Below are 23131 nucleotides of genomic sequence, written 5' to 3'. Positions count from 1 at the left end.
AAGCCCCAAGTCTATAGAGATTCACTGTGCAGCTATGGCCAGAGCCTCTGTATTTTGTACAGAGAAGGTCTCCAAGGTCATAGAGAAGTAAAAAAGCATCGGGGAGGGGTCTTACTTAGATCAGATTCAAGGGCAAAACTGAACTTGCCCTTGAAAGAGATACACTCTGAATTTTATAACAATGAAGCCTTACCTCTCAGAGAATGATCTTTATAATGTTATTGACTTGTATTCTCTCATTTTCAGTGAACTGGCTGTAAAGTCAGTCACTAACTCTCTATGAACTCAGTGGCTGGCTGAAAGCCCTACAAAAGCTATATCACTTGCCCCTACCTAATGCTGAAAACAACCAGTGCGCTGATCAACAATTTCAGCAGCCTTGAGAGAGCTAGTGTTTTCAGAATAGAGACAAGGCAGGGAATAGGAGCTTTTAAGGAGGCCTTCCAGTGACAGAAAGGTGACACTAAATGATAAAAGGGAGAGAATATAATTAAATAATAAGACAAATACCTATCTCTGAGAGCTAAGCACTACAAATAATTAACCTGAGATGATCAGGGTTCCATTTTGTAGCGAGGGAAGGCGTCATTAAATATTACAGCCCCTGTGAAAAAAAAAAAAAAAAAAAAAAAAAAACCAGGGAAAAAACAGGGACTCGGAACTCAGGTGTAAAATCAGGTGTAATAAGTGGAAAACTTTCTGTGAAAATTATTTCCAAGCCACCTGGATGAACTTTAATTTTGTTCAAGAATGCATTAATACTGAACAAATTCATGTTGTGTATGTTTTTTAAGTCATGCTCTTCTTACATTTTTACCATGTGTAAATAGCATAAAGATGCATGTATGTAAACCCAGGCTAAATAACAGTAAAATAACATTAACTCTGCTACTGTTCAATGTTACAGACCACTGGCCTTTGCAAATCTATAAATTATAATTCTTAATGGTTTATTCGTAATTTCTAAAACTCTCTGATAGCTGTGTGCAATACTGTAAATACATAAATCCTCAATGCTCTTTTAAAGGGAACAGAGAAGCAACATAGTTATTTTGCTTTCTCTTTCAAATGTTCAGTAATGAAGGGCTTGTATATAGGCACACAGATAATCCCTGTGACAACCAGAAAGTTCCATTAAAGCGTTTTTTTTTTTTTTTTTTTTTTTTTTTTTTTAGGTAAAGGATCCTGTTCCTTTTAAGCATGAATAACAGCACAGTGCTTGGGCTGTGTAATCTGACCCTTTCTATCACCTGTGATACCTGGCTGATCCTGCCTGGTTCTGCCCTCCACCCTGTAAACTGACCACGGTTTATCATGGCTGCTGAGCCCTGACACCATGGTCAGTTTATGTGCCTCTGTCATCCGCAGCTCTCTTGTCTGCTCTCCCCCCTCCCTCCCCTACCTGTCAGCTCTGTGTGTGAGCCTCCCCTACCCTTCTAGCAGTGTTCTGAGCAGTGCAAAAATAACTGCTCACAATCACTGCCAGCCCCTCTGCTAGGATAACATGTAGTATATTGTGTATATAGTTTTTAAAAATTCATGTGACTGCCCCCTCACCCTCTTTCTCCGATGTATGTACTACAGAGGGAGGTCACGTGACTGCCCAGTAGATGTCAGAGGGAGATCTTGGCCCCTCCCTTTGTTACTACAGAGGAGGAGGAAGAGAGCGATGGGCGGTCACCTGACCGCTTGATCGGCGAGAAAAAATAAGGCATTTAGAAGATGAATTTTAAAAAACCACATACACTATATACTACATGTTATCCTAGCAGAGGGGCTGGCAGTGATTGTGAGCACTGCCTTAACAACCCCTTTTAATTAAAATGCATGACCCAAGCAGGTGAAGTGCCTTCACCAGCTCTCAGGGAAATATACTATAAAAGGGAACTAGAGGGTTTGTTACTCAGACCAGTTCCCTATCACCCTAACATCCACAAGATGCCCAATCTAAGAAAGACATATGATTAATAATGTGATTTCACAAACAAGTTAATGAAAGGTACACACATTAAACATACTGTATAAGCCCTACTTTATGATGAAATATACTACTTACATATTTAAAATCAAATCAGATCTAAGGCCCACCCTGATCCCTTACAATTTGGACTAGAAGGCCTCAGCCCAAAATTGACTTTACAGTTTTGCATGGAGTTCTCCTTTAACATGTGTAAAACAACACCAGAATACAAAGCAAAACACTAAACTGCCACCTAAAATCTAAGGTGAAAGCCCAATATCAAGGCATGTAATGAGTATGACACAACTAGAAAATAAGCTGTTCTTACCAATAAGACCCTTTGAGGAAGCTGCTGTCACAGCTATGTGTGTGGGCACAGGTAGAGGCTTTGTCTCTTCTGCAGTTTGTGAGGATATGCTGCTTGTTTCTGCTTCAAGAGCAACGTCTTTTCCCCCTCGTCTCTTAATGGTGCCAGTGTCCCCCTCAGAGTCCTCACCCCAGTAGCCAGTGGAAGATGCCCAGCTTGCTCTGGACTGTGCTTGTTCTAAAGCTTCTCTTCCTTGATTGTGTCTGCCATGCTTTGTGCTATGATCAGAAAATATTAAATGGTCTATATGACTTCCCGAGGGCCAGTAACCTGCCCCATCTGATGTGCTGTCAAAATGAACATGGCCAAATGGCAGAGTCTCCCAACTCCTCTGATGTGGTATAGTTTGTATGTTGTCATGGGAGCCACTTGAACAAGAGGTCCAGCTACCTCGTCCGCTGTCTGCAGCATCCAGTGAAGCTCTATCACCCTGATCTTGGGACAATTCCTCCATGCTGGGAGAGGACAAAACCGTTCCACTCGCGTACAAGCCTCTATTCTCCACCAAATGTGAATAGTGCCTAGAAGAGTATTAAGAAAATACAAATAAGCAAACAGTAATGGCTGCATATAGTAATTTATCGATGCAAAATCCACACAACCACAAATGCACTTATTTCATTGAATTAATAGCCAATAAAATAGTGCAAGGGGCATAAAGCAAAATGTAGCAATCTGTGGCACTCAATAGAAATCCAGCAAACAATAGAAAACCGTCTGGGATTGGTCTGTCTTCAGAAAAGTGAATCCTGATTGGCTGCTTTGAGTTATTGCTCTTTGCAATTGAAATGTTCCTCTTTGTAAGTCCAATATAAATCCAAAAATGTTTTAAATCTCCCTTACACCTGTGGTTTTGGGGGTAGGGGCGGTGAAGGTGGGGGTCCTTGAAGGCGTAAGCCCTGGAAATGAGCTGCCTGAACCAACTAGCTTGGTTGAAGAGGAAGCGAAATACCCCTTTTTTTGGACCCTCAAAAGAGGAGGAAAAGGGAATCTGTTTTTTTGGAGAAATATGTAGCAAATTGGAGTGTATTGGGGTCCAAGGCTTGTGGCAAAAGGATGGACTCACCTTTACCTTACAAGAGGATGCTGGGAGAAGAGAAAGGCCCCTTTTTGGTGAGAAGAGATAATAGCCTTTGTAGTAATAGGCTTAGGCTGTTATTTGTGGGGCAGAAATACTTTCCCCCAAGTAACTTCCTTCACAAAGGTAACAAAATACTCGAAAAACAGGTGTTCACCATCCAAAGGCATGCATTAAAAGAAAACTCTTACAAGCAGGTTCAGAAGACCGAGTCTTTAACCACAATATTCTGTGCATGTGAACAAAAAGAAGTGTCATCCTAGAGACCTGGTGAATTACATTATCCAGGGCATCAACAAAAAATAGCCCTGCTGAAGACATGAGGAGGGGAGGGAGGGAGGAGAAGAGAGGAGAAAGGGAGGAGAGGAGGAGAGGAGGGAGGGGAGGGAGGAGAGGAGGGAGGGAGGGGAGGGAGGAGAGGAGGGAGGGAGGAGAGGAGGGAGAGGAGGGAGAGGAGGGAGGGAGAGGAGGGAGGGAGAGGAGGGAGGGGAGGGAGAGGAGGGAGGGAGAGGAGGGAGGGGAGGGAGAGGAGGGAGGGAGGGGAGGGAGAGGAGGGAGGGAGGGGAGGGAGAGGAGGGAGGGAGAGGAGGGAGGGAGGATAGGAGAAAGGGAGGGAGTGGACGACTCCCCCCTACCGTTAGAATACACAAGACTGAATGCTGGTTTTCCAGCATGACCATTCAACAGATGCCGATCATTAGACCGGCTTCTGATGAGCAGACAGCGGTGCACACTAAGCGAAAGTCATCCGGTTCCAGCTGACCTGGACGACTTTCAGTATCTGTATACCCAGCTTAAGGTCCTTGTTGAGAGCGGAGATAACAGGATTTACTACCAGCAACAGACAATTTGTTCATGGGATATAACTCGGCAAAGAATGTTTGGAGGGAAAAAATACCTTGTCAAGACTTGGCCAATCTTCAGGCAAAGCACAGTTTGCTTGTGTGTGCAGAGGTAATGTTATATTTTGACAGCTGTTTAGTGCCTATAAGAGCCTGTTTGGCTAAGCAGATTACGGTGGTGCTGTTACACAAAGGCAAATATGCAGCACATCACTAATTGAGCTCATGGTAGAAAGTATACGGTGTGAAGCCTTAGCTTGTGTCTCGTAAAATGCAACAGAAAATTCCTTTGCAGGGTCCTCTCCTGAATCCGCCTCACACTTTTAAGATCCTCCTCAAAGAGGTTAGGAGAGTCAGGGTCATACTCCTGAATAGATTCAGATGGCAGAGGCAGAAGGCAACGTTTTCCAAAGAAGGGACCAAACTTCACCTGTCATGTCGGGCCAGAGTCTGGTTGCCATAGGAATGGACCACAGCCCTGAGCCCTCTATAGCACCTTTTTGGGTAACTACATACATTGCCACATGCCAAAACGAGTGTCAAATGCAGGTATCAATACTCAAAGCAAACCTTTCAAGCCAGTCCCACTGATGTAAGGCCAAGGTACGGTTCTCAAAAAGTGACAAAACTGGCACACTAACCAAACGTAGTCCCATTGTACAAACATGGCAATTTGCCTTATTTTGTTATTCGTTTGGTTCACACCACCATGCTGTGGTGATGTGAGCTGAAAAAAAAAGTAGTACGTGCTATATTTTTATGCAGTTCATTTCAACACCCTACATTACATTGCAATATTCTGCATACAGAATGAAATGTAATTTTTGTGATATTTGAATACATTTAAAAAAAAACAAACAGCGCAAAGCACTCTAAACACATTGCACTGCTCCTTCACACCAGTGTACACCAGAGGCTGCACATTATACAGATAATAACATGCCCTGCTGGTGTGTACAAGCCCTGAAGAATTTTGCATTCACTATCACCTATAGTTCTCTTAAAGCTATGGGCTTGTACAAACAACCATAATGGTCAAAAATAACATTTATTTTAAAAAATATATTTATTTACTAAATATTGAACAAACAGGTACGTCCTATGTAAGCAAAAGAGAGATGCATACCCCATACAGCAAGGCTCGGCTTCCATTACAGTTCTTCTGTCTGTCCTCCCAACACCAAGATTAGTCTCCACAATGCTCACTGAATGTCGCTGCCGCCTATCGTCATGGAGGTGCATGCCATCAAATGAGGAATTGCTGACTATACTGGAGCGGGAAGAAATCTCACTGTGCCCAGAATCAGAGAAATTATCCACAGTGCCGCTTGCTGGCATGGAATACCCTGTAAGATAAAAACAGCTATGAAAACCCAGGGTCACAATGACAAGGTTTTCAAGGTACATTTATGTCATATTTAATTGTATGGATTGAGCCAACAGAATGGCAAATATAAAGCAGGTAGACTCATAATGTAGGCTCTTCATGGTATAATTCCTTAGGTTACATAAAAGCGTACACAGAATACGATTCTCTGCTACTTATTTCAGAAGTTTACACCTTGTGTACAGTGTATTCACACAATATTATACAACTGCTTTCATTTTCAGAATGCTTTATTACCTTTTCTTGGAGAGCTCTGTGGGGAGGTGGGAGGAGATGAAAGGTGTGATGACGCATTGGATATAGTGTCCTCTGCTGCCTTCTTGTGTCGTTCCAAACTGCCTTCTTCTGATAAGGAAAGAATTTTCTTTAACGCTTGTGGTGAGTTGATGCCTTACAGAAAAGACAGATATGAAAATAAACTATGTGTAGGGTGTTTTTTTTGGGCATGGGCATAGGGTGGATGGAGGAGTGCAATTAACTGCATCAATTAGCAGATGAATGCAGAAAAAGATGTCATCACAGAACTAGCTATGTGTTAAAGCCTGTGGGGGTTATTTACTAAATACCTATGCGAATTAGATGCGGCTTACATCGCATCCAATTTGCAAGAAATTTTAAAATACATTCATTTGAATGCATCTGGTTCACATATGTGCATTGCATTCGCACTGCACATTGCCCAAAAAACGTGTGCGTTTTCTGGGCATTGCAGTGTGAATCACAAGCACATTATCTTCTATAGGAACGCATCTGATTTGCGGATGCATTCCGTTCTGAACACAAATTCTCTCCTTCTCCTCACTACAACTCCCCTCTCTCCCTGCTCACTAATCCGCAGCTACAACAGAGAGGAACCGCTGAACAGCTGTTTTTCTCTTCGCAGAGAAAACGGAGCTGAAATTCGCACTGCACATGTGTGAACTCAGCCTAAAACTGCAGCGTGCAAAATCTGGTGCAACTTCTGCATAGAGACCAATCAGCTTCCAGGTTTTTTTGCCAAAGCTTAATTTAACAAACTGAAGTTAGAAGCTGATTGGCTATCATACATCAGCTGCACCAGATTTAAAGTTTTTAATGGATCTGAAAAAAATGTTTTAGGTAGATGAGGACAGATTAACGTGCATACCAAATTTTTATAGAAGATTATAATCATTGTAATTGAGGATTAGTCCTCAAAATGTTTAGTATAGTTTACATTAAAGGAGAAGACTGAGACACATACAGGGGGATAAGTCAATGCCAGGCATTAGGCATAAGTAGCCAGAAGATAATTCAGGCCACTAACATTTACCCATAACAGGTATATGGACTCAACAATAAAGATGAAATGTATGTTATACTAAAGCTATTTAAAATGCAAAGGACTCTATAAAAAAACTCAGCAACACTTACCAAAAGGCGGAAGATCCTTGACTGGCACCTTCTTTCTGGAAGGATAGAGAGCCACAGCTGGCACCTGCAATGCTTGGTTCACCTTCACTGGTTGTTGCTGTTTCTGCTGAGTTGCTGCTCGCGGTGCTACTGGTGATGTGTCTGGTTTCCCTGATCTCTTGTCACAAGGCGTTTTTGGCACTGAGGAAACATTTGAGCTCTGGTTATAATGGTTTGTAACCCCATTATTTAAAAGGACCAAATCACTTATCAACTTTGCTAATATAAGTGTAAATATATATATTTACATTAAAACGTAAAAGCCCATTTGAAGTCTCACACCTTTTTATTTCATCACTTTATCTTCCTGCCCCCTGTATGTTATAATATCTGACAGATTTTCTTTCCTGGAAATGCATTAAAATAGCAGTAAAAAAGCAGTAAAATGTTTCTCTGAAACGAAATGCCACTTTCTGTTTTCCCACTTTAATGCTCCATGCTGGCAGAGTAACAGCCACATATCTCATGGCAAGTCTTCTCACACAGACTTGTATCACAAATGAACATTGGGTCCTGTCTAATTCTGTAACTGAATGCTTATTACAGATTGAGGTGGGTCTAACTGATACTTTTGAACTGCACTGTCATATTTAAGCACCCTGCACAACTGCTGAGGACAATTAAAAATGGATGCTGTTAAGTCTCGTACACACAGGCAGAATGTCGCGAGACATTTGCCGGTACAAAAAATACAGGCCGACATTCTGCCCGTGTGTATGTCCGACATGCGTGCTGGAAAACCAGCAGCCGACCAACTCCCGATCAGTGCTCTCAGTCAATGGCAGAGAGCCCTGATCTGAGTGTTCTGGTGGAGGGGCTGTCCCCCTGTCAGAACACAACAGCTCAGTGGGGGAGATCGCTAAACTTAGGCCCCTTTCACATTGCCACGATTTCAGAGAATACCTATGTAAATTTGAGGTCTATGGACCTCAACTTGCATCAAAGTCGGATCAAAGTAGTACAGGGACTACTTTGAAGTTGCACAGATGTGAATGGTACTCATTGGAAATCATGGGGTATGACTTGCCATGCGACTTTGCAGTCCCAAGTCGCAGGACAAGTCGCACAAGTGTGAAAGGGGCCTAACCTCGCATGGTTGGTACAGCGGCTCCTGACCGGAGCTGTCAGTTGCACAAAAAAAAAACTGTAGTGTGTACCTGGCTTTAGTATAGTGTATCTATTTAGGCGACTTTAATTGTACTTAAAGAGATCTGCTATAACATATATTATGTCTATTTTGCCACTAATCAAGTGGGCTTATTAACTGTGAGTATGAATTAGAGGTCGACCGATATGGGTTTTTCTCTGGCCGATGACGATATTTAGAAATCGAGGTGACCGATGGCCGATATATGATGCCGATTTTTTTGGGCCGATATGTTAGGCCGATTTTTTTTTCCCTTCATCTCATAAAATCTAACAGTTAGACCCCTTTCACACTGGGGTGTTTTTCAGGCGCTTTTAGGCTAAAAATAGTGCCTGTAAAGTACCTGCAAAACTGCTCCCCTGCAGTCTCAGTGTGAAAGACCGAGTGCTTTCATACTGAGGCGATGCGCTGGCAGGATGTTAAAAAAAAGTCCTGCAAGCAGCATCTTTGGAGCAGTGTATACCGCTCCTCCACCACTCCTGCCCATTTAAATGAATGTGCACCACTGCCGAAGCGCATTCAAAGCGCTTCGGCAGCGGCGCATTTAACCCCTTCCTTGGCCGCTAGCTGGGTTATAAGCGCCCCGCTAGCAGCCGAATGGCGCCACTAAAATGACAATAAAGCGCCGCTAAAACTAGCAGTGTTTTACCGTCAATGCATGCCCGCTCCAGTGTGAAAGCAAGCTTAAGTAATAAGTGATACAGAATTTTGTTTACATTTAAACATTAAACAAAACAAACCTCCAATCCGTTCACTTGTATGTATAATTTAGATTACAAAAAAAAAATCTTAAATATTAAATACACAAAAACAGGTAAGCAAAACTTTTGGACGAAAAAAAATGGGCTAACTTTACTGCTTAGTTTTTTCTTTTTAATTCATTAGTGTATTTTTTTTTTTTTAAATTGTGTTTGAAAGACCGCTGCGCAAATACCGCGTGACATAAAATATTGCAACAACCGCCATGTTATTCCCTAGTGTCTCTGCTAAAAAAAAAAAAAAAAAAAAATTATATATATATATATATATATATATATATATATATATATATATATATATATATATATATAATGTTTGGGGGTTCTAAGTTAATTTCTAGCAGAAAATACAGGATTTTTACTTGTAAGCAACAAGTGTCAGAAAAGATTAAGCCCCCTTTCACACGGACGGACCGTCTATCCGTTTTTCTTCCATCCGTCGACCGACGACAATGCATTCCTATGGGCAAACGGATGACCATCCGTTACCATCAGTTAACCTCCGCTTCCGTTTTTTTTAACGTACAAAGCTACGTCCAGATCCGTCAAAACGGATATTAACTGACGTTAACTGTCAATGTCCGTCAACGTCCGATCAGTTAAGTTCCGTTTTGAAGAAATAATTCAAAGTTCATACTTTGACAAATAAAAAAACAAAGTGAAAAAAAACCTTTATTTTAAAAGGGTTATGCAGAATAATAAAACTAAAACTGTTTTGAACATATCATGTGCTTTTGTGTCTTTTTATGCTATCAAAACACAATGAAATACCCAAATTAATGAATTAATAAATTTAAATTTGCACTGCATTATATATATATATATATATATATATATATATATATATATATATATATATATATATATATATAGGTACTGCCATGAAACTTCTCCTGATGGAGGTAGAAAGTAGTCGGCAAATTGTTCTTGCATGGCAATGTAGGATGGGTGGAGCAATGCTTTCTAGGTAATTTCCTTAAATGCAAAGAAACTGCTGTAAATGGATAAAAACGGATGAAAAAACGGATGTAAATGTGTACATTAACGGATGAAAACGGAGATTAACGGAACGGATGAAGACGGATGAAGCAACGGATAAGAACTGATATGTTTTTAACGTGGCTAAACTGACAGTGCCCGTGTGAAAGGGGCCTTAGTCTTTAAATGGTTAAACTGAGAGCTTCTACACACAGAGTTCAGTCCATTGATAAGTATAAACATTGTATCTTTTTAGCTTCTTTTATCAGATTTGGCAGGCTGCCCAGAGAGGAGAGAAGCACTCCACAGAAGACTTCAGGCAGCTTGCATTGACTTCTATTACAGAAGTCATTTGCAAGTCGCGCTGAAGTTATATCGGCCTTTTTTATCAGCACAATCAGCCGATGCCGATTAATTAAAAAATGCCCAATATCGGCCTATATATCGGCCGACCTCTAGTATGAATACATTTCTGCAATAGCATCTTTTTTCAAATATGTACATTTAGGGCCAGTTCACACTAGCATGTGCACCATTTTGCAGGTTCCATTGATTACAAAAAGGCTGACAAGCACACTGGAACACGCAAAAAAGTAGTGTAGGCGCTACTTTTGCAAATTGCACACCAAACTGCATGGGACTGCAGTACCATGCCAATTGGTGGCTGCAAACGCACTGCATTTACAAGAAGCATTTGGAATGCCATTAACAATAATGGTATCCATATGCAACTCACCAGCATTCTTGGGTGCTGCGGAAACCGTGCACAGAGTGCACCATTCCTGCACCACGTTCTAGTGTGAACTGTTCCTTAATGAATAAAAAGCAATCCTTGAGGTTTGTGAAGCATCACAAAGTCAACAAGGCTTCTTCCATGTGATGAGCTATGCATGAAAATTAAGCACGTTACTTACATGTATTTGTTGAAGGCTCGCATTGGACAGATAACGTCTGAAGATTCTCTTCATCCATTTCAAGATCCAGGTCGGACAGGTATTGCTTCACTTTGCGAGCCATCTGTGCATCTTCATACAGTTTCTTGGCATTTAAAAAAGAGCTACGACGTACTCGTTTTTTGTGACCACCTGTTTGTGCCACATCCAGGACAGCAGCATTGGTGCTCCCTTGACTAAGTGACCTGCAGAAAAAAAGACAGGAAAAAAATGAAATAAATCATTCGGAGACTGGCTCTGGTACAAAAGCACCCATGAAAGAGTGCACTGAGAATATCATCTAAGCAACATTATTGGCTTAAAGTGGTATTAATCCCAAAAGCAAACATTTATTACATTGCAGCTTACAAATTCTTTAATGTTATTACTGCATTTGTTTTCTTTTTTAGGCACTTTAATCACTTCAGCCCCAGAAGATTTTACCCCCTTCCTGACCAGAGCACTTTTTACAATTTGGCACTGCGTCACTTTAACTGACAATTGTGTGGTCGTGCGACGCTGTACCCAAACTAAATTTGTGTCCTTTTTTCCCACAATTAGAGCTTTCTTTTGGTGGTATTTGATCATCTCTGCTGTTTTTATTTGTTGTGCTATAAACAAAAAAAGACCGACAATTTTTACTTTCTGCTATAATAAATATCCCCCAAAAATATATAAAAAGGCAAATTTCTTCCTCAGTTTAGGCCGATATGTATTCTACATATTTTTGGCAAAAAAAAAATAAAAAAATCGCAATAAGAGTATATTGATTGGTTTGTGTAAAAGCTATAGTGTCTACAAAATAGGGAATAGATTTATGGCATTTTTATTTTATTAGTAATGGCGGTGATCTGCGATTTTTAATGGGGCTGCGACATTGTGGTGGACAGATCGGACACGATTTTGGGATCATTGACATTCATACAGTGATCAGAGCTAAAAATAGCCACTGATTACTGTATAAATGTCACTGGAATGGAAGAGGTTAAACACTAGGGGGCGATCAAGGGGTTAAGTGTGTTCCCTCAGCGTGTTCTAACTGTAGGGGGGATGGGCTACCACTGACATGACAGAGATCGATGTTCCCGATGACAGGGAACAGAAGATCTCTGTCATGTTACTAGGCAGAACAGGAAAATGCCTTGTTTACATAGGCAGTTCTGCCTCTCCTCGCTGTGATAGCGGGCGGCCGCCGGAGTCCATGGGACCTGCGGGCACACTTCAGCAGCAGTGCGGCGGGCGCTCGCGCCTGCTATCCTGCTTTGGCAGACTGACGTACAGGTACGTCAATTTGCGCATTCTGACGACGTATATCGGCGTGAGCCGGTCAGCAAGCAGTTAAGCAAAAGAACAAGCTCTCCTGTAGATGTAGGAGTTAGAGGGATGAGACAAACCATACACCACTAACAGGGTTGCTTATAATGATCAGCATTTATGTAAGACCTGTATCCCAAAAGAAAAAAACTGCTTTAAAAGGGATTGTAAAGTCTTGTTTTTTTTTTATCTATAAAAATAACAGACATGTTATACTTACCTGCCCTGTGCAGTTGATTTCCACAGAGCAGCCCAGATCCTCCTCTTCTCGGGTCCCTCTTTGGATGCTCCTGGCCCCTCCCTCCTGCTGCATGCACCGACAGCAAGCAGCTTGCTATGGGGGGCACCCAAGCCGAGCTGCAGCTCTGTGTAGCCATTCAGACACGGAGCTGTGGTTCAGCCATGCCCCCTCTCCCTCCTGATTGGCTGACTTTGATTCACAGCATCGGGAGCCAATGGCGCTGCTGCTGTCTCCTCAGTCAATCTGGATGGCTGAGATACTCGTGGAAATCGCTGGACAAAGATGGGGCTCCGGTAAGTATTAGGGGGGCTGCTGCACGCAGAAGGCTTTTTATCTTAATGCATATGCATTAAGAAAAAAAACCTTCTGACTTTACAAGCCCTTTAACTGCTTATAAACACTGAGCTGGAGTTTGGCTTCAATTTGTTAGTGTATCTATCAAAATCTGCTAGTACATCCAACACTCCCCTCCCCAGACTGACAATGCTGCTGTCCAAATGTGCCCTCTGTGCTCCCTTATCCAGAGCGGGTGCACTCTAATAGAGGAGGTGTGTTAATGGACAGATTACCAGGTGAAAACAGAGGAAAAAAAGACAAAAAAAAAGGAAACTTATGCAGCCACCACATATGACTGATATGCTGCAATCTAATACGTTTTTTTGGTTGGGATTTAATACTGCTTTAAATCTCTATTAATTAGGAAATATTCAAAGAAAAGTACATACATCCCAGAATATGTAACCTAGAACTTAAATCCTCCCCTAATAGATTTGCTACTAGAAAGCTCTTGTAGTTCTTTTAAGTGCAAACTAAGCCATACACACCATTCACTATAGGAGTACAAATAAATATATAATTGTCAAAAAGAAAAGCTCATGCTGCAAAATAAAGATGGTTTAACTGCGGTCATGAAATTTGAGAAGTGGCTGGTGGGTGGCTTAATGACAGTTACTGTGTTAACTACTCATGTTCTGTGGTCAGTAAAGTAGCCAGTTAGTATATGAGGAGGGTTGGATTGATCACCATGCAACATGGACCTTTTCTAGTTATTAAGGATAAGAATAAAGCAATCCCTTTTGTTACTGTAATTACCCACTTCTTATTTTTCCCACTTACCTTTCCTATCCGAACTTTCCTATCAGAATTGCGCATCCAAACATCGAATTAAACTGATAGTTTAATAATTATCTTGACATTTTGATAACTATAACTGAAAGTTATTGTAAACCAATGTGGGCTCATTTTGCAGTATAGCGTGCAATAAATAAAGGCATGCTGCGATATCCAGTAAAAATTCAGCTTCCACTAGTCTGCACCTTCAAGGCTGCTGAATTCTGACTGCTTCACACAGGTTCCTGTACATCACTGCTTTACACTGAAAAAAGCCTAATGTAAAGGGCACCCAAGTACAACAACAAAAATCTTTTATCATCACATCTGACGATTGGTTGTGCTTTATGCATTATGTCTCTAAGACATTTTCCAAAAAAATAAAAATCCTATCTTTACTACGGCAACAGTGTGTTATCATCTGCTTGCACATCCTTATAGATCCCTGAACAAGGATTATTCTGGCTGTAATCAATTTTTAAATGGAGGGATATAAGAGCATGGGTTGGGTAAATCAGCAGTCTGCCAGCCAGAGGGTTAAAAGGTACAAAAAAAAAAAAAAAAGCAAAAAAGCAAAAGGAAGGGGGAAATGCGAATGAGCAGAATGAAACTATGAGCAGTAAGCATTAAGGCCATCAACAAACTCACCCCAAACTTCTCCACTTCTTCTTCCTGCAAGTGATAGCCATGAAGGAAGAAGCACAGGTACAAAGACGGAGAGAAAAGGGAGAGAGAAAGATCACAAGCTCAGAAAGAAAGGCCCAGTCCTCAAGACAAGACACACTAGAAGCCAACAGACATCGGTAAAAGGTATGGGAAGTTAATTGACTTATTCTTCAGGATCTCATTACAAGAGACACCTATGCTCCACACAGCTGTATTTGCCATACAGAGTTTTATATGATGTGTTTTTATTAATGATCTCCATACTTCTAATTGTCCACTGCTGCTACCATTTCTTTCCACAATCCAGTCACCTCAATAATCATATACAAATACATTTACAAAATGAGTAGTGCCAAAACATCCCCTTTTAGCAGCTGATATTTGAGGAGTACAAACTGAACGGAAAACCGTCAGTCTCAGAATATAGCAACTTGCAAGGCAAAGCATATGGTGGATCTGTGTTCATGCTCCTACTACACGTATTGTAGGAGAAAAGACTTAAAGGATAAGTGCACCTTTCTGAACAAGTTGCACCCGTATTTAGGGTGTAACATGTAACAATGTTCAGCAACCTCCCACTGCACCCCCAATTCCCCCTTCCCTGTGAGAGCAAGCATGGGATCCTTTCCCCACAACCGCTGTCAGATTTCAGATGTAGCATGGCTGCACAGCCATGTCATTCATTTATATACAGGAAGTCCCCGAGTTACGAACTCAATAGGGACTGTAGGTCTGTTCGTAAGTCAAAGTTGTTCGTAAGTCGCAACACTGCATTTGTAAGTGTAACTTCTAAGGATGAGCTCCGGCGTGTGTGCAGAGCCCGCCAGGAAGTCGGCACTGCACTGCGCTAATCACAGGCAGTGAGACATTGTTCCGATGCACGGCTGCAGAGATCAGGAAATGTCTCACTGCCTGTGATTAACGCTGTGCAGTGCCGACTTCCTGGCGGGCTCTGCACGTGGGGTGTGCGAACACGCCTGAGTTCATACTTAGTAACTTCCAGTCGGAACACTGCATTCATAAGTGTAACGTCCGCCTGTGCATGGATGTGGGATGTTCCGGGCACTTGTTATGTTATCTGGGGCTCTTTTAGCCATGCAGTACATGTAGTAGTGCAGTATGGGATGTGTCCGGAGGTATCCAGGACCAGCGTGGAGCACAAGTGGCCAGCATTTGAGGCCGTTCGTAAGTAGGAGTCGTTCGTAACTCGGGGACTGCCTGAACTGGAATTTGTCAATGAATGAACTACCAGTGCTGTCTGCCACTGCAGCAGACAGCCTGTAGTTCTCAGCTTTGAGGGTGCTGGTGAGTGCTCGTAGTTCATCAACATTCCCTACAGCTTTCAAACAGAAAGCCTATACAGAGGTACAGTGCATACAAAAAGTATTCACATTCCAAACTTCTTCCATTTACTGATGGAGGCCACTGTGCTCATTAGGACCTTCAATGCTGCAGAAATTTTTCTGTACCCTTCCCCAGATCTGTGCCTTGATACAATCCTGTCTTGGAGGTCTACAGACACTTCCTTGGACTTCGTGGCTTGGTTTGTGTTCTGACATGCACTGTTAACTGTGGGACCTTACATAGACAGGTGCGTGCCTTTCCAAATCATGTTCAGTCAACTGAATTTACCACAGGTGGACTCCAATCAAGTTGTAGAAACATCTCAAGGATGATCAGTGAAAACACCTGAGCTCAATTTTGAGTGTCATGGCAAAGGCTGTAAATTAGGGTGTAGGCTGTACTTATGTACATGTGATTTTTTTATTAGTTTTTTTTATTTTTATTAAATTTGCAAAGATTTCAAACAAACTTCACGTTGTCATTATGGGGTATTGTTTGTAGAATTGTGAGGAAAACAATGAATTTAATCCGTTTTGGAATAAGGCTGTAACATAACAAAATGTGGAAAAAGTGAAGCACTGTGAATACTTTCCAGATGCACTTGTATGGGCAGATAGCTGAAGCAAGTGTCTGACAGGAGCCTGACATTGCACCTGATCTACTTCCCTCTGCAGGCTGAGGAAAACAAATAACAAACTGACATTTTTGTACCTGCAAAAACATGTGCATTCATTACTTTTTGTAAAAGGTGAACTTACCCTTTCATAGCAACAGGGTCATCTTAAAGAGCAGGTTCCACAATTAAAGTGGTTGTAAATGCTGGACATTTTTTTCCTCAATGCATTCCCTGCATTAAAGGTAAAAAATATCTCTGTATCGGTATTGTCCCCCTCACCCCTGTATACTTATCCGAGTCTTTTCTGGATCCAGCGCTGTGCTTGTCTTTAGCGGCGCTCTCTCTGCTAACAGAGGCAGCAGCAGGAGGCATTGGATCCTGCTGCAGTCAATCAAATTCTGTGAGCAGAGAGCGGGGCTGAACTATGCTCTCTGTGTCATATGGATGCAGGCAGCGCAGCTCGGGAGGCAGCCTGCAGTTTGGCCCCATTGGAAGTGGCTTTCTATGGGGGCCCACCAAGAAAAAGAGGAGCAAAGAGAGCCTGTAGGACCCCAGAAGAGGTGGTTTGGCAGCACTCAGTGCAAAACCATTGGTAGTAATGCAGCTGAGAAATAATGTAACCTACACAAAACTCTACTTAGGCCCAAGATGGAGAGAAAAATAATGAAACAATTCTTGATAACTATACTAGAGGAAGGGAATTCCTAAAACATCAAGTAATTGGCCTGGGAGCGAAGGGAGGGAAAAATATACTTTCAGAGTAGCTTTGCATGCAGATTACCAAAATGACCCTCACTGAATTTCTGTCGCCTAATCTCTACATACCACAGTTCAGGAGGAAATCAAGTATGCATTCACATTTAACTGAGAAAACCTGACATAGTACCTTGTTCGGAACATTAGGGCAGGATCCATGTTCACAGAAGCCATTCTACCAACGTGCCGGATTTCTTTAGCAATCATTCTTAATTTTTCAAAGTTCACAAGCCCCTCCACTTTGGAGTCATTTCCTGGTTGAGTAAAAAATATTCAATCAGTAAATATAATTAGGCTTATTCAATAAGGCAGGCACCAAGCAACAAAGCGCCACAAAAAGTCTGTTCACCTGAAACTGAGAATTCAATTATGGTAGACACCAGAGAGTTGAAATTGGCACAATGAAAAATCAAAATATAGACAGTATATATCCCTTTAAAAACACTGCAAGTACAGAAAAAAACCTATTTATTTTGCCAGAAATCCAGTGGGCTAAGGCTGGCTATAACCCACTGGTTGAATGGAAAAAAAAAATGACCCAATTCCCAAATCACTCCCGCTGTGCTATTGTGTTCCGACAGCAGGCAAACTTCCCTGCCGTCAGAATACAGTGTTGCTGGTTATAGCTGGAGGCACTGATTGTTCGGCAAAACACAAAAGGCCGCTGAACTGGCCAAATTTCGATCCATGTGGGTTAACTTTCTGTTTAAGCTGACAACACTGCATTAAGCTGGCCATACAAGGATCTAAATTTGGCCGGTTCAGCAGGGATCAGCTAAGATTTGATCCCTGCATGGGCAAGGCTGATTGTACCCAAGTTGATACCCGTCTCCCATAGTGGAAAGAAAGAAAATTGAATCATCTATGGGCTGCTTTAGCTGAACTGAAATCCAAAAGTAGGATTGCCAGCACTGCCTATCTCTCAGCCCTTTCTTTCCCTTTCCACATGCATACGCTGATCTCTTTCCTAGCGAATCAATGCTGCTCCCTTGATTTCCAAGAGCCTGCCCACCCATTGAGAGTTGTTTACAATCCTGATGATGTCAAAGACAGTAAGAAAATCAGTAGCTCCCTAATGAAAAAAGAAAACCAATGCATACTTGCACAAGTTTTAAAGGGGGAGAGGGACGTATGATGGGGAATTTTGGACAACTTATTTTACAGATTAATTTAAGTCCGCTTTTAAAAATATTTTTTGAAAATGTTGACCATTTTTATTTAAAGAAAAAAAATTTGTGAAGTCTGACGCAAGGTTCCCTAGTTTGCATTTTTATTACAGAATTGTAGCCTTGTGCTCAGGTATTCTGTATGTTCCAGCCACACGTCACTAAATAGTGTCTAAATACGAGTACCACTCAGTACAGCATCCAGCAGTGGCAATGTTTAGCCTGTCATTGGCTTTGACAGCCTGCAGGCAGTGGGGCTGGATACTACACCTGTGCCTCCTTTGATGCACAGGGGCTGAGTACCCAGTGTAGGTGAAGCCTTAATGTAGAGTACTGAATTAAATAGCATATACACTGTTAAAAATATCAAAAAAATAACAGCAATGTGAGTACCTTCATGTAGAAAAGTTAGGTCTTTCTTTATAACAGGAAATAATGGGATGATAGGTGGCTGTAGGTTCTGGCTATTCAGCACATTACGATATTTTGCCATATTCCTCGATGGGTCAAAAAGGTCTTGAAGATCTTGAAAAAGTTTTTCATATTTGCTAGGCAGCTTTTCCCATGTTGTTCTTAGTCTAGATACTGCAGCCAAATTTAGGCCACTGGAATCAAACAAAAATCAACTACCTTTAATATGCAAATATATGAAACACCACACATAATAGCTTCCCTGCATTAAAGAGTTATAGATCGTTACTGCTCTCTTCCTGATACATTTACTTGGGCTACATTGCAACCAGTAACCACAGGTTAGAAATAGCAATCCCTGGGTCTTTATGAGGTTGTTAAAGTGTTACTAAACCAAAGACCCTGCATTCACTATATCTGGCCACCTACAGTACACAGAACATGGAAATGCAATTATTTTAGTAAATAAACTGCTAAATATCTTTTCTCATTAGTAGTTAGAGCCGTCTTGTGACTTCTATCAGTATCCCGCCTAGCACTGGTTAAAATTTGTAGGAGGAGTTTTCTGACTGTCCTATGAGACTGAAAGACCCCTGACTCTCTGTCTGGACAGTGCTGATTGGCCCTGTGCTGATCACATGCACCCTCCCAAGAAAAAAAAAAAGCCTCCCTAGCAATTCACACAAAACTGAGCATGTGTAGCCTGACTCCATAGACTTTGTGTTATCAGGAAATTATTAGAGGACAGTGGAAGGAGGGGAGGATCAGAGACGACAGGATCAAACAGCCTTTTTACACAATGCGCCAAGATTAACCCCTTAAGTTTCACATTGCGTATACCGAGCATACTTTACTGCATACACACACTGATTTTACTGTTGTGGGTTTAGTAGCACTTTAACCAACTTCTAAAGTGTCTATCAAGACAAAAAAAATAAAAATACAGCACACCTCTGCATATTTCCCAGTGTTGTGTCCCTTTAAATATCCTGCAAGTAGAGAAATATACCTATAGATTTGTCAGAAATGCACTGAGTGGGTTGCCAACATAGTATTTTTTTCTCTGTGGTGGGTGTCAGCTCTCCCATCCTCTTTTGCTAAACTGGTCAAACACTGACACTCTCAGATCTGTATAACAAAGTCTAAACATTTTGTAGTCCAGGATAGGAAACAGAAGGGCTAAGCAACCTCTTTTGCGTAAACGTAGGTAGTGTGGAGAGGACACAGGGCACCTAATATGATCAAAAGGTATTTTTTGCACTTCTCAAACAAATGTAACAAAATGCTTTGAATTGAATATTTAACAAACCAAAAAGGAACAAATATGAAGGCTCATTGTTAGGAGATACATACACTTTAACAAGCCTTACATATCATATAGTGGACATTAGGGAGCAACTATAAGTATCTGTCACAATCCTTTACCTAATGATTGCAAACATAGAGTTGAAGTTCTTGCATTCTCTACAGTGCAGTGCTATCTTGATAAAATGCTTGATGATCTTCATCCTTTTCAGCTGGTTGGTTTCCCTTAAAATTTCTGTAGCCACCCAGAAGGTTTCTTGGTTAATTACATCTTCAAAGTTCTTGAGGTTGGTACAACCAATCTTTGACTTCAGTTTGAAGAGATCTTCAATGTATTCTGTGGGCTCAAGGTTCCTAAACAGCTCAAAATTCCTCATGGAGAGCTGTGTAGCCACCTCAATGGTACTCAACTGAAGCAAGGAAAGCTGGCTTTCTCTCAGCAAGTCCTGGGCATCTTCATCTGAACACAAGGTTTCTGTTTCCATGTTGTTTTTAAGGTAATACCTACAAAAATAAAGACTCTTATTAGTTATTTAAGAATGACATAATTCCTTAATTACAAAATAGCTTCACTGATCTATAAAACCACAGAAAATAACCGCATTTTTTTATTAAAGAAATATTCTATGTGAAGGCAACAAAATAAATAAATGTTGTGAACTGAGAATGCACATTGGTTTTTAAACAAGCTGCAGTGTAGTGCAGAGAACATTATTTGTATATACAGTACATATATATTCATATACACAATGATCTGTATGCCTTAACTTAAAGGATAAGTTCACTTTTTTAAAACTATAAATTCACATGTTTTTGCAGGTAAAAAAAAAAAAACATGCATTTACTATTTTTTTTGTAGTAGCCTCGAAAACATTGCAATTGCGATCAGCAGATTGCAAGTGCCATGCAGGACTCTTACAGGCCATCAGTGCTGTCTGCCCAAACCTGGAACAGGCAGGCATTTGGCACACCAACAGGAAGACTCAAAGAACTACTCGAGCGCTCAACAGAGCCGTAGAAGTTCACGGAGAACTACAAGCAGACAGCAGCAAAGGATGTCGGCACTTGTAGTTCATTGATTCACAGTTATCTGTGAATCAACTACGCGGCCTCCTGGGTGGAGCCCCTCACAGCTGCACTATTTTCAAATGGTGACAGCTAGTACAGGGAGAGGATCCCCAGCCTGCTGTCACAGGGAGTGCCGGGATTGGGGAGCGGCTGCAGGATTGGGAATGCTACATGTTCCGCCCTAAAAATGGGTGGAACATGTAACATGTTCCCAAAAGTGAACTTTTCCTTTAATTCGCTATCCATACATGCAAAATAAAATTATTTTTTGACTTGATGACCCAGAAGTATTATAGCGTTTTAGCACAAAGTGCTTTTTTTTTGTTACTTTTGGCTCATCTTACGCTACTTTGGTAATATCTCCTCAGAAAGATCATCGGTAGTTGCGGTAATAATAAATAATGTTACTTTACCTTCCACTCAGTTGGATTCTGTCTGCCAGCTTTGAAAGCTGATCTGGAAGTCGCCTCTGCTTGATAACACCTTCAGGGGTGACAGAAACCTCACATAAAGAGTAAGCATCTGGCACAGCAGTAAGTGCAAACTCTCTGATAGCCTGAATAACCACTTCCTTGGCCGTGGTGTCTTTGCTTATCATAATGTAACGGCTCTGCTGGTCAGCTTTAAAAACTCGCAACACCTGGTCAGGTAGATCTGGAAAAATTATAGTTCAAGATACAGTATATCAGTAAATCAGATGTAAAAACAGAAAGGCACATATGTGTTTTCTTGATTAGTAATATTCAGTTTGCAACAATAACTATTTTTTCCTAAATTAACTTGAAACAAAACTGATCAAAGTACATTTCTTTATCTTATAAAATAAATTTTGCTGTCAGGAGAAGGAAGAATCTTAATAGGAATCTTGAAATGTACAGTAAATGCACACAAGTCAGGACTAAAAAAAAAAAAAAAATCACAAATGCTACCACTGTGTGGCACTATTGAGTCAAAAACCACAACATGTATCTGATTACCTCATCATGAAAACCAGTTTCATGATTTAATGCAGGAGTAGGTAACCCCCGGCACTCAAAGTCTCTTTTGCCGGCACTTGACTCCCTCCCCAGCAGTGCAGGGAAGTGACAGAGAGACACTAATGCATTCCAATTTCAGAATTCCCCACGCCACACCTGCACTGAGGGGGAGTCACTGTGCATTGTAGCTGCGATTGTCAGCTTTTGTGATGGGGAAGAGATTGGGTGCAGTTCTGCTAGGGGGGTCCCTGTTTCCAGGTGAAGGAGGACTGTTGTTGGCCACTGCTAAAGCCAATCACAGAGATGACTCGCTTGGTTGTCACTACAAATTTCAGAAAGAAGGGATTTCACTGTGATTGAGAAAACCACAGTCAGGTGACAGTTTGTGGAATTACGTTTGAGATTCTGGGAACTGTTAAAAATTATTCCTGAACCTTTGCGTCACTTACTACTGAACCCCAGCACTCTGTGTCCCTATAAGACACACCCAGTATTCAGTGCAATGAAAATCACACCCAACTCTTGCTGTGGCGCAGAGCGCTGCACTTTTTCTCAGCAGCGGGGGCCCAACTTATGATCCTGCACACAGGCCCACTGCTTTTAGAAAATACCCCTGACCTGAGCTCATCATTGCACATCCCTTCTAGATGCTTGTATGTGACATCACATACATTCCATATATCCCATACATCCCATACAAGCACGTGGACTGAATGCGAGACGTGGATCAGCAGGATGAGTGTGCCAGGGCAGGAAGCCGTGTCTCATCCCTGCTTCCTTCCACCACTCTGCATATCACGCATATCATAGATGAGAAGAGGGTACAGCAGTGGGGAAAATTAGCAGAAGGGGTTCAGAGGTGGCACAGATGAGCAGGAGGATACAGCAGTGGGGCAGATGTGCAGGGGGGTACAGTGATGGGGTAGATGAGAAGGGGCTTCAGCAGTGAGACAGAAGAGCAGGGGGGTACAGTGATGGGGCAGATGAGCAGGGGGGTTCAGTGTTGGGCCAGATGAGAAGGAAGTTATAGTGGTGGGACAGATGAGCAGGGGGGGTAGAGCAGTGGGGCAGATGTGAAAGAAGGTGTATTGGTGCGACAGGTGAGCAGGGGGAACAGAAGTGGGGCAGAAGAGCAGGGGGTACAGAGGTGACACAGATGTGCAGGGAGGTACATTGGTGGGACAGATGAGAAAGCGGGTTACAGTGGTGGGGCAGATGAGCAGATGGGTTCAGTGTTAGGACAGATGAGAAGGTGATTCAGTAGTGAGACAGAAGAG

The 23131-nt window shown here is 41.7% G+C and overlaps 1 protein-coding gene across 15 annotated transcripts in view; it reads right to left on the bottom strand.

The window, feature by feature from the left end:
* RAPGEF2 (Rap guanine nucleotide exchange factor 2) overlaps positions 1-23131 on the bottom strand; it is a 396941-nt gene that overhangs the window by 5345 nt on the left and 368465 nt on the right. For 10 of the 15 annotated variants that reach the window (XM_073605900.1, XM_073605915.1, XM_073605906.1 and 7 more), the window contains 10 exons: positions 21291-21531; positions 19930-20313; positions 18487-18698; positions 17058-17181; positions 14194-14217; positions 10863-11086; positions 7027-7206; positions 5872-6024; positions 5374-5593; positions 2289-2848 (listed from right to left, as the gene is read on the bottom strand). In XM_073605900.1, coding sequence (XP_073462001.1) covers positions 2289-2848; positions 5374-5593; positions 5872-6024; positions 7027-7206; positions 10863-11086; positions 14194-14217; positions 17058-17181; positions 18487-18698; positions 19930-20313; positions 21291-21531 — 2322 coding nt within the window. The remainder of the gene's footprint in view (positions 1-2288; positions 2849-5373; positions 5594-5871; positions 6025-7026; positions 7207-10862; positions 11087-14193; positions 14218-17057; positions 17182-18486; positions 18699-19929; positions 20314-21290; positions 21532-23131) is intronic. The other 5 variants (XM_073605965.1, XM_073605972.1, XM_073605923.1 and 2 more) reach the window with 3 other exon arrangements.

The sequence above is a fragment of the Aquarana catesbeiana genome, linkage group LG01 (assembly GCF_042186555.1).
Source record: "Aquarana catesbeiana isolate 2022-GZ linkage group LG01, ASM4218655v1, whole genome shotgun sequence".
Classification (NCBI taxonomy): Eukaryota; Metazoa; Chordata; class Amphibia; order Anura; family Ranidae; genus Aquarana; species Aquarana catesbeiana.
This window is presented reverse-complemented; position numbering and strand designations above follow the sequence as displayed.